This window comes from Microtus pennsylvanicus, chromosome 7, assembly GCF_037038515.1.
Source record: "Microtus pennsylvanicus isolate mMicPen1 chromosome 7, mMicPen1.hap1, whole genome shotgun sequence".
Classification (NCBI taxonomy): domain Eukaryota; kingdom Metazoa; phylum Chordata; class Mammalia; order Rodentia; family Cricetidae; genus Microtus; species Microtus pennsylvanicus.
The window spans coordinates 15323332-15338634 of NC_134585.1; the positions used below are offsets into that span (position 1 = coordinate 15323332).

The window sequence follows — 15303 nt, forward strand, 5'->3', positions numbered from 1 at the left end:
AGAAGTTAAGAAGACCCTGTCTCAAAAGAAGGCAGAGGGTACCGCCTAGTAGTAGTTCACTTGGTTAGCATGCATGAAGCCTTAGGGTCAAGGGTCAATGTCCCATACCAAAAAAAAAAGTAAAAATCCTGAGTTACTAGTAAAATTTCTCAAATTGTGAGCTCTGACAACAAATGCCACTTAAACTGAACAAACATTTGAGATCTTAAATACAACAACAAAAACCCAAACCACCAAAAACGCCAAAAACCAATGACAAAACAAAAAACAAAACTGAAACCTAAATTAAATGCTTTATGGGCTAAAAGCCACTGCAGGTGGAAGCTTCCTGGGAACAACGCTTCTTGACATGGTGGCTGTATAGACCCCAACTTCTTTTATGGGGAGGGGAAGCCTAGATAGATGCAAACGAGATGACTTCATTTTAAATTCTCGACTCCCCCACAAAATGCACATGAGTTTACTCCGCGTGGGGTTTATGCAAAGGTCAGTGTTTTCGGGAGAGGGTGGCATGTTCCAGACTATGGCTTTAGTGACCAGAGGCACAGACGGGACCCCTGGGACTCAGGGGTTAGACAGTTGCGCTTTGCCAGAGGACACAAGGACACTGTAGAGCCCGGGTAGGTGAAGAGTTGAACACAATTTATTTTTATGCTTAAACAATTGACTAGGTTATCCAGCGTCTGCTTCTCCCATACATGTCATTTAGAGCTAGGTGTCCATGGGGGCCGATTTCAAGTGAAGATAGTGGATGAAGGAACCTCACTGAAACCCAGAGGAAGATGCTCTACAAGACGCAGCCTTACTAACCTACGGCACTGCTACGGTGGTTATAAGTGATCGGCTTACTGGAGGGGGTCTACATCTCAGAGCCAGTACACAAGAACAGTGATTTTTTTCTTTTCTTTTTTTTTTACAGTGTGCTGCCATTCTCCTAGATACGGGTTTCTGGTCAGTCCATTTTTAAATACCCATGACCGGGGCCTCTTGTGAGCACCATCCACCTGTACAGTGGCAAGCAATTTCCCCCTGTAAGCACTAACAGCCCTCCCCATCCCACCCCCAAGCAACTACTGTATAGTTTTGTGGGACTTTTTTTTTTTTCCATTTTTGGTCATTTCATTAAAAAAAGTTGGCAATAGCAACAAATATTAGATGAAGGGCTTTGTGTTTACAGATAAAATCTCCTGTGTTGCAGGAGACTGTAAGTGTTTGCAAAATTGGAAAAGGTTTAATCAAAATAAGGTGATATGCATGCATCAAAATATTAGTATTCTGAAGAAAAAAAATTTTTTTTCACAGACCTACAGAATTCCGCATTTGGGGAATTATTTAAATTTGCAGCAGGTTTTTTTGTTAAAGATTTGCATTTTCTTTTTAAAATCAAGCTAGCAGTTTTGCGTGTACAAACATTATCATTGCTAATATACAAGAATCAGTGAAGAGTCCCCGCACAGCCCAGAAGCTCGTCCGTGTCCAGGGTGAAGTAACTTGGAACTCCCGCGGTTAGATGCAGCTGGGATATCTTGTCTGTGTTCTAGGAGGCAGGTGCCTATCACCATTTATTCTATTTTTGTTGTTGTTGTTGTTAGAATTTACAGTGATATTATTTACAGCAAAACTATTGATTTTTTTTTAAATTTTTTTTTCTTAAAAAAAGAAACAAACAGTGTTTATACCCTGACAGTTTGGGTCCAAGAAAAATAAGGCGAGCTGTTGTGGATTTAGTAACTGTAGAGTTTCTTCAGTTGATCCTTCCCTCTTCTGTCCCTCCCGGCGCACAGTTTTCTTTTCTTTCCTTCTTTTTGTTTTCTTTGAAAAATGACACCAAATTACTTGAGATCAAGTCTGAACAACATGGCTTCTTGTACCTTAGACTGCATTGCTCAGTGCACGTGTGTCGATCCTGGGAATGGGAGTGAGTTTCCATGCTCTGTAAATTGGCTCATGCTAAATAAAAAAAACTGTGAGTTATTTTCTTTTTCTTATTTTTCCTTTTGCACTAAAGAAAAACTCAGGTCACTGGTGTGTGGCGGCGGCAGACCCACACTCTCTTCTTGGTAAATATTTTCCTTCCGGTTGCTCTCTGGTAGATTTCTCAATACTGGCAGTATGAACACGTGGTCCTGAGGAGAGAGAAACAGTAGGGTGGTGAGTTTAGGTTTCTTTCTCTTTTGAGACAGGGTCTCATGTAAGTCTAGGTTGGCTTTGAACTTGCGACCTAGGGTGACTTTGAACTCCTGATCATTCTGCCCCAGTCACAGTACCTAGGTTGTGTGGTGTGGGGTCTGAAACCTGGGCTTCCTGCATGGTAGGCACTTTTAACCAACTGAGACATATCCCTCACTCATTTTATAGACAAAGGAGAATTTATCTATGGCTTCTTTGTTGTTTATCATAAAGGGTTTGGAGAACAAGGGTCTACTTCTCCTCACTAGGGTGTTTAGGCTTCCTGAAAAATACCACAGTGGACCAGACACTAGATCTTTGGTTCTCAAACTGTGGGTCATGACCCACACACGGGTCACATATCAGATATTTACATTACCGTTCATAACAGTAGCAAAATTATAGTTATGAAGTAACAACGAAATGGTCGGTGTGTGTGTGGATAACCACAACATGAGGAACCGTATTAAAGGGTCGCAGCATTAGGAAGGTTGAGAACCACTGACTTGGGGTATCTCAGGAACCGCTAAGAAGTCAAGGGAAAGAAGCTGACAGACTGGATGGAATTCCAGTGTGAAGCAGGAAGGATTGATTGTAAGAAAAAGAAAAAAAAAACCTATTGACTCACAAACAGCCAACTCTCCTCTGTAGCTGTGGAGAGCCTTTAGAATCTGACTTCTGCAGGGGACAGAGGGTGTCCTGGTGACCTTGAGCTTGTTTACCCAGACAGGTTTCTCTTTGGGTGGCTCACCCGTGACATCCTGCCCTGTGTAAACACCCGGAACAGCTAGCTCTTCCTGTCTCCCGTTTATGGGTCTGGCTGCCTTTTTCATGTGTGTTTGCTTCTGACCTCCCTCCCCCAGGTCACCGGCGAGGGGAGCCAAGAACACCCAAGGACCCACTCCTTTGAGGTTTCCACACTTGCCCTCCTCCAGGGAAGGAAAATGACTCAGTTCGGTAGATCCAGTTACGGAGGGTGGGGAAACCCTGTCCGGCAGGATTTTCACACCTTGGTTTCTGTCATTAAATCCTAATCTTCCAGGCACCAGGCTGCTTACGGGGCTCTGTGGTCACGTCACCCTCTTCATTCAGGGAAGAGGTGTTCCTAGCTCTATTCTCTAAACTTTCCCTCGCGTCTCCCAGCTTCCTTGGTATGTAAATTTTTAATGTACTATACTTCTTCTATGATGTGGAGTTTAATAATCTCTAGTAAGTGTCTATACACATGAGACCACTAAAAAACTGACCTCCCTCCCATCTGCTGGTCTACATTTTCTAATAACCAGTCTAACTTCCCAAGTTAATTTTGCATTACAAAGCAAAGCCTTTGTCTTTTCAATAGAAGCCAACATTTGTCTGTCTAGATAGTGGGTATGTTTTGACCCCAAGATCGGGACATAATTAAATGTCCTCCTATAATGTGGCTATTTTTTAAAAGCAGTACTGATCTTGCAAATCTTTCTTGTTAGTCAGGCAGCCAGAATGTGGGTTCCGACCCCATGGGTTAGGAATGCTAATGGGTGGATAACATTTCATATAAACACTTTATACCAAGAACAGCGTCAGGTAAAGAGGATAAGAACCTTGGCTAAGCAACTGCTAGAAGATTAAGTGTGATGAGAGCACCCTCTGATGGATGGGATACTGTGAGATGACATTGCAGAAAGAGAATCTGGAATCAGCTCCCCCGTCTGAGTGTAGGTAATAAACGGAAGGGACTTAAGACTCATTGGAAGGAGTGACATTTCCACGAGTTTGGTATATCCTTTCGTATGTGAGGGTGGAAGAAATTCACAGCCATGTCCACACTATTACACTAATTTATTTTCACATTAAGAAACATTTTAACTGATACTTAGAGATCACAGCTCCAGGTCCAGTATAGGTGGTTCGGGTACAGAACTGAGAGCCCCTTTAAAGGCCTCTGGAAATACTCAGGTTTTTTTTTTTTTCCTTCCATACCTGCAGCCCTCAGCAGTCAAGCCCAGTGCACAACTGGGAACTTAATTCCCAAATCCTCTACTGAAGGTCACATTCTTCCCTGGTTCTCAAACTGGGCTGCACAGTAGGATTTAATAAGTCGCGAAGTTCAGACCACAGCCACATGGGCCAGTGCTGAAAACAACAACCACCACCCCATTCTGACTAGTCTGTTGGCTCCAGCGTTCGATGGGCTGGAGGCATGCTTCCTGAGGTTTAATGTGTGCATGGCCAGCTGGGATGACCTGCACACAAACAAGGCTTCTAGTTTTGTAGATAAGTATAAGCTTAGACATTAGTTTCTAAGACCTAAGGTGCTGCTGATACCACACTTTGCCCCTAGGCCTACTTTGGGAATGCAGTGTGGCCTATCGGCTATACAGAGCATTCCAAATTATCTTCTGTTGCTCCCGAGTGCGAATATACTTAGATGTTTCTTCTCTAATCAACACATATGGAATTCCTCCCTATTCTTCAAGTGCCCTTTAAATCCTGTCCCTAGAAAGGGCAGATCCTGGGGAATCCACCTTTGCAGGTCACCTCACTTGCCAGATTCCAGGGAACCTGCTCTATGCAACAGAGAATTCTGCTGTTTTTCCATTCATCCCTCCCCCATGTGCCCTGCTCCTCAATCCTCCCCACTTCCCTTCTCTTTATCATATGTCTAAGAATGTTTCCTTTGAGTCCTTTAAAGTTTGCGTTATGTTTTAATTTGGCGTGTGTTTGCATATATGTGTACATGGCACAGCTTCCGTGTGGAGGTCAGAGGACAGCTTGTGGAAGTTGGTTGTGTCCATTTGTCATGTGGGGACTGAACTCAGGTCGTCGGGTGTCTCAAGTTACTTCTAAATTGCTGCACTAAGACACCGTGACCAAGGTAATTTAAAGAAGAGTTTATTGGGGGCTTCAAATTTCAGAGGGTGAGCCTCAAGACCTTCATGGCAGGGAACAAGGCAACAGGCAGGCAGGCTCTCAGATAGACTGAGGACTTACATCTTGATCCACAAGCATGAGGGAGAGACTGGGGGGGAGGGCGGGGGGAAGAGAGCGGGGGAAGGAGAGAGAGAGAGAGAGAGAGCGCGAGCACACACAAGGGAAGGAGAGAGAGGGAGCGAGCACACACAAGAGAGTGAGAGAGCTAACTGGGAATAGTGTGGGTTTTTGAAACCTCAAAGTCCACCCCAGTAATGCACTTCCTGATATCCTTCCCAAACAGTTGTATCAACTGAGAACCAAGCATCCACATATAAGCCTACGGTGGTCACTCAACTACAACTTCAAACAACTACATCAGGCTTGTTGGCAAGCACTTTTCTTATGGTGCCATCTTGCTGGCCCGTGTTTCTTTTTTAAGTACAATAATTTTCATTACAATAGGAAACCATAATCTAAAATTAAGGTTTGCTTTTCTTTTAGTTTCCTTTTTTTGGAGACCGAGTCTCACGAAGCCAAGGCTGGCCTTGAACTCTTGGTCTTCCTACCTCTGTCTTCTCTGTGTTAGAATTACTGACCTGCACCAGCACACTTGACTGAAAACTTAGTTTAAAATAGCTCCCATCTCAGAACAGATTTCCTCTCCAACTAAGCAATAAATGGGGCCTTTTTGAATTTGTTCTTGCCCAGTGACTTGAGTTAAAAACAGTTGAAGCTACAGAGCCAGCAGGCAAAAGTAAACATACTAAGAACAGACAGATGCATATTTTTTAAAGAGAAAGAAAATGCATTTCTTTCATTTTTATTATGTGTTTATTACATCTCTGGCACTGTTTTGAAGTGAATTACATCAGTCCTAATAACAGGGCAGTATTATGTCCCCTACTGCACAGGTAATTAAAACGGCAAGAGTTTTAGCAAGGGCCAAGAGCCACACTTGCCTGGCTTCAATTCTGTCTCCACCACGTATCAGGAAAACAGACAGAGAGCTATCTGTACCTTCGATGCGTTCTGGGAAAATGTCCTGAGATGGGGGCCTGAGTGGCATGAACTCCTTCTGTCTGTGGAGGGGAGAGGGCGTGGTCTTCACGTCAGCTTTGCCTCCTCCTGCCTCAGTTTACGATGAGAAGCACTGAGAGTGAATCTAGAAAACCACCTTCATTTTAGAAAGGGGCTGGTGGCTCGGCTGCTGTGACTTCTCCCGACTGCCACCATTATGCCTGGCGTGGCAAGCTGCTATTCTTATTTCCTTTTTGCTTCTCCTAATACTTTTATAATGGTGCCTCCTAATTGAGGGTCCTAGGGGCTCAGCAGTCACTGCTATTAGGCAGTTTACACATATGAACCGACTGAATTCTAAAACAACTTTGTGATGTGTTAATATTATCCTTCTACGGGGAGGGTAACTCATCCAGGCTTCATTCCAAGCCTCTTCCCTATTCCACTGAGGAAAGGACAACACATAAGTTGGGTAACTTGACCAAACCCATATAGTTGGTTAACTACTCAGCACCCAGATTTACTGTCTCCGCTGTGCCACCAACGGCCACACGGAGATCTCCCAAGCTCAGAATGACTACCATTGGAAATTACTGATAGCCACCTTGTCCTGCCCCAGCTGTTAAAGAGATGGCTCAGTGGTTAAAGAGTATTGGCTGCTCTTCCAGAGGTCCTGAGTTCAATTCCCAGCAACCACATCGTGGCTCACAGCCATCTGTAATGAGGCCTGGTGCCCTCTTCTGGCCTGCAGACATACATGAAGGCAGAACCCTATATAAATAATAAATAAGTAAATAAAAATCTTTTTAAAAGGTTAGGGTTACCTGCATGCACTTCTCAGTTTTCAGGAAAGGGTACATGAGTATGTGTGTGGGCTGCTGGGGATCGAATCCAGACAGAGCCTATGTGTGCTGGGGAAGTACTCTACCACTGAGCCAGGGACCCAAGTACTTAGCTATTGCAAGGTTTAGGCTAGCCTGGACTACAAAGTAAGAGCTTTCCAGAGGCCATGGGCTATGTCAGGCTTAGTAGTGGAGCTGCTTACCCCTCTCAGCTAATCTTTTCCTTTTGGCTGTAGAGTGAAGACCAGAATCCCTACAGATGAGTAACTCGAGTCATTGAAGCTCAGCTTACTTCTATCTTTGGGGACCCTCCCATCACTGCCAGGTCAGGTCTACTGTGAGTCCCAAGAATGAGCATTCTGGAGGTAGCCTGTTAGGGTTTATTTCCTAGTTCTGCCTGGTCCTTATGTTACAGCAATGCTATTGGCACCGATCCAAGAGGGGAGGTTATGAGAACTAAAGAGCCATAAAGAAACACACATAGAATCCTGTTTCCAGAACGTCTGTGGTTCTTCCTTTTTCAATCTCATCAGTGGCCACAACATGAGGACTGGCTCCCACCCAGAGTCCACAATGTGAGTCTAGGGCAGCAGGCATTATGGGATTTCCGAGTTCCCTGACAGCCTCACAGAAGGCAAAGGAAAGAGACTGTAGAGCAGATACTGAAAGGGTCTACCTGGGAGGGTGGAGATGTAGCTCAGATGTAAAATGCTTCCCTAACACCCATGAAGCCCTGGGTTTGATCCTAAATACTATATAAATTGTGTGTGGTGTGGCATGCTGCTGGCCTGGAATTCTAGCAATCGGGAGGGGAAGGCAGGAGGATTGGGAGTTCAGGGTCATTCTCAGGTATATAGAAAGTGCAAGGCCAGCCTGGGATCCAAGAGACCCCATCTCAAAAATAAAATAAACTTCTATCCGAGCCTTAGGTATCTAAAATGAGGTTATTTCTGCACTCAAATGTCAGGGTTCATTGTTGGCAAGAAAATGAGACTAGACCCATTCTTTGTAACTTTGACCCAGGGGCTAAAAGGAGAGGAGTGACCCCGAGGACGTAACTTTCCAAAACTGTCGTCTCACCCCAAATTAGCTTTCTGATTGAATGTGTATTGAGAAAGAACAATGTGAAATCCAGAAATATAATAATAATGTTAAGGGGAACAGGGGCAAAGTCCAAACAAATGTAAATACAGCTCACTTACTAAATATTTAAATTCTAAAAAGCCCATATGATCAACCTCTTGTGTCTAGGCTTACATAAAATAAACGTTTGCGTATCAGATTCTATTAATTTAACCTAGACTTGGCAACAGCTGTATTTTAACCAGTACTGCTAACTTTGAGCATAGTCCGCTGGAACTGTGGTTGGTCTGGCAATCTTCCCACTGGATATGGCTGCTGCCTGCCATGGAAGCCTCATGGTAAGAGGGTAGGAGACTCGAATCCTAACAACATCTGCTTCTGCAGATGCCATACACATGGAGAATTTTTATAAACCCAACTGGAGTTAAGGTTTAATGTGCATATGTGTATATGTACACATACATGTGTAGAAACATGTACATTTACACACACATTGACATCTGTACTCATATACAGAAAAAGAACAGGGACCAGTTTGGAGTTTGTCCCAGGGAAATCAGAGAAATGAAAGATGCGAATTGCCTATTTATTTGGAGAATCTAGAAAATTCTAGAGACTTTAAAGGTTCACTGTTGGCAAAAGGCCATTTCCCACCTGGAGCGACGTCACTGTCCCTAGTGGGTCTTTTTCTCCACGTTCCGAATTTCTTTCTTCGTCTTCAGTTTATAGCCTTCTCCCTGCTAAAGGAGAGCACACATTACATGTTTGCGGTGGAGACTGGAAGCAGTTCACACGCTGGTCCCTGGAGGCTGCGTGAGGAAGGAAAAGTGGTAAGAGTCCTAGACCACTCGGCATCCTTAGACAAGTCGACCTGCTTGGCTTGACTGCACAGGCCAGCTCGCCACGGCCACGGCATGCGACAGCACTTTCAAGGTAACGCTACAGCACAAGACTTGGCAGCACGGGGGGTTAATGATTTCATGGAGCAACCGGGCCGCTTCCCACAGACAATGGAAGAAGTCATTGACACGCACAAGACACCCGAACCCCAATTGTTACGATCATGATTTTTATCAGCCAGCAAAACCATAACCAGTCTGTTGGAGTACGACAGGGACTTCTCAAATAAGCACCAAGCCGGAACTGAATGCCATGGGTGGTCTGACTGCTTCTCTTTAGTTTATGTGACTACCAACGCTGTCCTCTCCTTCTTGGACCAAGATAGTATGGATTTCTACAGGTTGGGACTGTCTTTCCCGACTGTCAGGGGCGTACTTCTTGGAGAGTGAGGCACATTTAGTTTTTCCTTTAACAGGAGGCCCGGGGGCGGGGTGGGGGGCGTTGTTCTTCTTTCCTCACCTGATCCTCAGTACTTTTCAGCTTGCATTTTTCTTATGTAAACATAATACATAACACTTAACTTTCTGCCTTTAAATATGATAAAGATTTGGGAAACATCAAAGCATAATAGCAAGATGTCTTCTTCGGTAGGACAGGGTTCATTGGGTGAGTCATACTCAGAGTTGCAAGTTGGCTTCTGTATTATTAGCACATTGGACATGGGGTGGCATAAAGTACGATGTAACAGTGGAGTTTAGTTTTTATTTTGTACAGAATGTGGTGACCAGGACAACCACATAGACCTGATGTGAAAATTGTGAGCCAGACTCTCTGTTACCCTAACAAACAGTGTCCTCCCTCAGTTTCCTAGACAGGCACCCAACTCAAGGCCAAAGGTGGACGGACCCTCTCAAGGGGGCTGTTGATGGCCAAGAATTCTACCTTCTCTTTCTGTTTTTTGTTTGTTTGTTTTGGTTTTTCAAGACAGGGTTTCTCTGTGGCTTTGGAGCCTGTCCTGGAACTAGCTCTTGTAGACCAGGCTGGTCTCGAACTCACAGAGATCCGCCTGCCTATGCCTCCCGAGTGCTAGGATTAAAGGCGTGCGCCACCACCGCCCGGCCTACCTTCTCTTTCTCTTTCCAAGTGGAACATTATCCCCAATAAATGCACTTATCTCTGTGGTCATTCTGACAGCAGTAAGTATGTAACATTCAGACGTTGTATGAAGAAAAGGGGTTGGATCCCCGTACAAAGCCTACGTCAGAAGCCAGCACAATACTCCACGATTCCACACTGCAGCAGGCACTCTGTTAGCAAGGCTTCCCAGGGAAATCACAGAGATGCTACCCTCTACTTTTCTCCTTGGCAACCACGCTACATTACCAGTTCATCCTGCTTTCTCTCTTGTGGGCCAATCCGTCTTATTACTTTCCGAGTGATCTGTTGGAAACAGAGAGAAGTAGGGACTATTCTGTGGTCACGAGGGGGCGCTATAAACCTATCGCATACAAGGGTTGTTTCTCATGCAGGGCATTTAAACTCCGGAAGCATGAAATCTCAATGGCGATTACTTTTCTGGTGATGAGGTTGCCTTCTTCATCAGTAAATTGTTCTTCCGTGACGGATTTGCCAGGGATGGTTTTGGCTTCCTCCCCCTAAAGGATGTGGCATAGAAATTAGCGGCATGAGAGAGGAGAGCATGGGCGGGTATCGATCCGGATCCACAGCACACCACACTGCACACCACACGGCCGACCACACGGCCCACCACACAGGCCCTGGAACTGCAGAGAAGTCACAAGCTGTGCTTCCCTCTCCAGGGAAAGAGAAGATAGACTTCATGGCTGGTTAGTGAACGGTTGACAACCTTCAGTCTTATGCCTCAAGCATGTATGCAGGCACGTATGGTAGCTGGCAACAAATTGCAAGAAAATCGATCATTTGCAGATGCAGTTAACCACAGAAAAGCCGAGAGGCTTCATTGGTTGAAACAAACGTCAGTCAATGATTAGTGGTAAGAACGGACGGACTCACTTAAGAACAACTCTTGGTCAGTCACACTATAGCTCAAGGGATGTTAGAGAGTGAATTCTAATTTGAGTAAGGTTCTGAGCTGGAAAAAAATACTTAAAAAAAACCCCTCATGTACTAAGGGCAATACACTTTTTATAAAATGATTATGAAGAAAGTTCAGGCAGGGAAAGTCTCATTTGCAGGGGGAGGGGGCTGAGGTTTTCATAGACCGTACAGGAGAGTAACTGATAGCATGTCCGACCACCCACACTACCGTAGGCCAGAAAGCTCATCTGACATTTATTGGTATCGATTCTTTCATTAGGAACTGCTTTCTGATTTAGAGCGGGAACTGCCAAAGGTCTTCCGAGTTCACCCTTAGCCCCGCTTCGGTATGGTTTCAGTTGACTCCAGGAAGAGAGAGAGAGAAGGACATAGGCAGAGTGTAGGGGTCGTCCATGCCAACACTGAAATCTGCAGCAGGGTTTCATGGGGGAGCTAGTCCTATTTCCTACGGGTGGTTGCATACATTTGGCAAAAATGTCATTTTATTTTAAAGATAAAGGCATAGAGACACAAAGGTACCAATAAAAAGGCCACGAGACGTTTTGACTGTAGCTAGAGCCTGAATGACTGAAGTATTTCTGAGGTAAATTCATTCGAGCACCCAGCTTTCTGAGTGGTGCACAAGGAAAGACTGTAAGACAGCAAGACAGAAATCCATTTACTGTGCTCTGGGTAAGCCCTTCTGTGGGAAGATGCTAAGTTTGAAATTGTTTAGAGAACCCTGGGAAGGAATGGGCAAATTAGGTACAGATATAAGCACAAAGAGGAGGCACAAGTGGGTTGTTGACTCAGATTAATGCCGTCAGGAGAAACAAAGCCCTGCTTATCAATAACGAGCCATGTTGCTTCTTGCAGATGTTCAGAAGGTGAGCACTTTGTCTCCTTACATGCATAATCTCTTCAAGACTAAAACAAGTTGTCTAATTGTGTAGCTCCTCACTACACTAGAAAGAATAGATTGTATTGGAAGGCTACCAGTAAAGATTTATAGAACATATTATTATTATTTTTGAGATAGGGTTTCTCTGTGTAACCGTCCTAGCTGTCCTGGAACTAGCTCTTGTAGACCAGGTTAGCCTTGAACTCACAGAGATCCTCCTGCCTCTGCCTCCTAAGTGCTGGGATTAAAGGTGTGTGCTACCACTGCCCGGCTTGGAACAGATATTTTAAAAATCTGTGCCTCTTTACCTCTCTGTCAATTATGTTAGAGGTAAATGTTCTCAAGGAGAGATCTTGAACCCCTTTAATGAGAGAGAGACAATTGCGAATTAGCTTTAGAAGGCTGCCTTACTTTTTCTTTTTTTTGGGGGGGGGGATTTCGAGAAAGGGTTTCCCTGTGTAACCGTCCCAACTGTCCTAAAACTAGCTCTTGTAGACCAGGCTGGCCTTGAACTCACAGAGATCCATTTACTTCTGCCTCTGCCTCCCAAAAGCTGGGATTAGAGGCGTGCACCACCACAGCCCAGCAAAGACTACTGTACTTTTACATAAACAAAATCCACTCTCCACTTCATCTTGTTTACAAGACTATTTCTGGCACCCTCCCTCCACTTTGAAGAGACGTCATGGTGCATATGTTTTGGGGTCTTCACCTCTGGTGGTCTCAATGACACAATGGCATGATGGAATTTCCTTTGGCATCCCTTCAAGAGACATCACACTTTCTTTTCTTTCCTAGACTTCTCTGAATATAAGGAATGACAGTATAAGGCGTGTTGGTTTGCTTTGACGTATATGATGTGACTCTTTCTAAACCAGAATGGCTGTTATATATGTTGCAAAAAGCAACAATCTAATAGGCAACCCATTGTGCTGGTTAGTTTTATGTCAGCTTGACACAAGTCATAGTCATCTGAGAGGAGGGAGCCTCAACTGAGAAACTGTCTCCATAAGACGGAGCTGTAGGCAAGCCTCTACAGGCTTTTCTTGATTAGGGATTGACATGGGTGGCTCTAGCCCAGTTCTTTAAGAATGCAGGCAACGGTGTTTGATTATAGAAAGAACAAGTAGGACATCTCTTTATAATGTTTTTAGCTTGTTGCCATGTAATGGAAAATTCTTTCTTTAGGCCTTTACTATTGACATGATGCTTTTTATGAAATTCCGAGGCCTGCAACACGCTTCTAATCAATAATTGATCAATCTCAGCGTTGCCTTGTGCTAGAGGACCAGGCAGACTTGTATGGGACCGGATGTGTGTTATGTACATCGGACAAAGCCTATTCCTGATTATGTCTTGTACCTGGATAAACAATGAAGTCAACTCTGTGTCATCTGGTATAAATTCAGCGGTTTCAATATGCAAGATAACTTTCTACATGTTGTGAATCTGTAACTATATTAAGAGGTTCTTTAAAATCCCTTAGCACCATAAGAATGGCATATAATTCTGCCTTCTGGACAGAATTATAAGGGCTTTGTTCCACCTTACTCAATTCATCTGACTTGTAACCTGCTTTCCCTGATTTATTTGCATCAGTATAGAACGTCCGAGCTCCAGTTATTGGAGCATCACGTATAATTCTAGGAAGAATCCAAGAAGTTCTCTTTATGAGGTTAAGTCTACCACTTTTGGGATAGTTGCTATTAATTTCTCCCAAAAAAATTAGCACAAGCTCTTTGCCATGGTTCATTGTCTTCCCATAACTTTTTTATTTCTTCAGTAGTAAAAGGCACTATAATTTCTGCTGGGTCTATACCTGCTAGTTGACGAAGTCTCAGCTTACCTTTTATAATTAATTCAGAGACTTTTTCCACATAAGTTTTTAATTTTTTTTAAATATTTATTTATTATGTTATCAATATTCAATCTGTGTGTGTTTGCAGACCAGAAGAGGACAGCAGACCTCGTTACAGATGGTTGTGAGCCACCATGTGGTTGCCGGGAATTGAACTCATGACCTTTGGAAGAGCAGGCAATGCTCTTAACCACTGAGCCATCTCTCCAGCCCCTAAGTTTTTAATTTTTTACTTGGTTTATTAGGTATAAATATCCACTCTAAAATAATATCTTCCCTCTGCAGTAGAATCCCTGTAGGAGAAATTCTGGAAGGCAATATGACTAGGGTGCAGATAAGATTTGGGTTCACCCTATCCACATGTGCCTCCTGTAACTTTTCCTCAATCATTGTCAGTTCCTTTTCTGCTTCAGCTGTCAGTTTTCTTGGACTATTCAAATCTTTATCACCATCTAAGGTTTAAATGAACTATTAGATCAGGTGTTATCCCAACAGCTGGTTGTAGACTGGAAATGTTTCCTAACAATCTTTGGAAGTCATTAAGAGTCTTTAACTGGTCTCTCCTAATTTGTGCCTTTTGCGTTTTAATTTTCTCTAACCCTATTCTGTAACCTAGGTAATTAATAGAATTTCCTCTTTGAATCTTTTCAGGGGCAATTTGTAATCCCCACCTAGGCAAGACTTTCTTCTTCAAACATCCTTTCTAAAGTATCTTTATTTGAATCAGATAATAAGATGTCGTCCATGTAATGATAAATTATGGACTTGGGGAATTGTTTACGAATTATTTCCAATGGCTTACTTACAAAATATTGGCACAATGTAGGACTATTGAGCATACCCTGTGGGAGGACAGTCCATTGACATCTCCTATTAGGCTGAGAATTATTATAAGTAGGCACTGTGAAGGCAAATTTCTCTATTCTTTTCTTGTAACGGTATAGTGAAAAAACAATCTTCAAATCAATAACTATAAGAGGCCATCCTTTTGGTAATAGAGAAGGCAAAGGAATTCCAGATTGTAGTGGGCCCATAGGTTGAATTACTTTGTTTACAGCTCTTAAATCTGTGCCTGGTACTGCAGCATAATGCTGCCCTCTTCTATGCCACAGGGGAAGTCTGAATGGCTAAATGTCCGACTCAGTTTAGCAAAAGATGCTCCCGTGTATATCTTCTGTGGGAAAAACCCTGCACCAAGTTAAAGGCTGAGTTCTGCTCCCAGAGCTGTTGCTGCCTAGCTGCGTGATTGTCACATACACCGGTTCACCTGCCGGCATCCCTCTGGTCATTCGGGAGTGCAGTGACTTCTGCAGCAAGGGCCTTTTAGGTCAGGGCAGTCTCACTTTGTGGTTTTGACAGCAAAGATGTTCATGCTATGGCCACTACACACTGCCACCATCCCTGGGGTCTGCTGGACACCCACACACAAAATAAAGGGAAAACAAGAGAGGTGGGATTCTTCCCATCTGCTTCTACCATCCCAACGGAGAATACTAACCAGAAAGCATCCTACATATGTCAGGCTTGTTGGGCTGTTATATCCCCTGACAGTCAGGGTTATTTAGCTCTTGGTTTCTCCTATTATAGTAGAGATTTTACTCTTAGGACGATGCCCTTCCCAGTTCTAAGACCATTCTCTG

The 15303-nt window shown here is 43.8% G+C and overlaps 1 protein-coding gene across 31 annotated transcripts in view; it reads right to left on the minus strand.

The window, feature by feature from the left end:
- Window positions 1-621: 621 nt before the first annotated feature.
- Window positions 622-15303, minus strand: part of Ank3 (ankyrin 3) — a 431439-nt gene continuing 416757 nt past the window's right edge. For 22 of the 31 annotated variants that reach the window (XM_075980047.1, XM_075980046.1, XM_075980043.1 and 19 more), the window contains 2 exons: window positions 8661-8746; window positions 622-2126 (listed from right to left, as the gene is read on the minus strand). In XM_075980047.1, coding sequence (XP_075836162.1) covers window positions 8681-8746 — 66 coding nt within the window. In that variant the 3' untranslated portion in view covers window positions 622-2126; window positions 8661-8680. Of the gene's footprint in view, window positions 2127-8660; window positions 8747-10229; window positions 10287-10417; window positions 10502-15303 lie in introns of all 31 variants that reach the window. The other 9 variants (XM_075980041.1, XM_075980019.1, XM_075980018.1 and 6 more) reach the window with 3 other exon arrangements.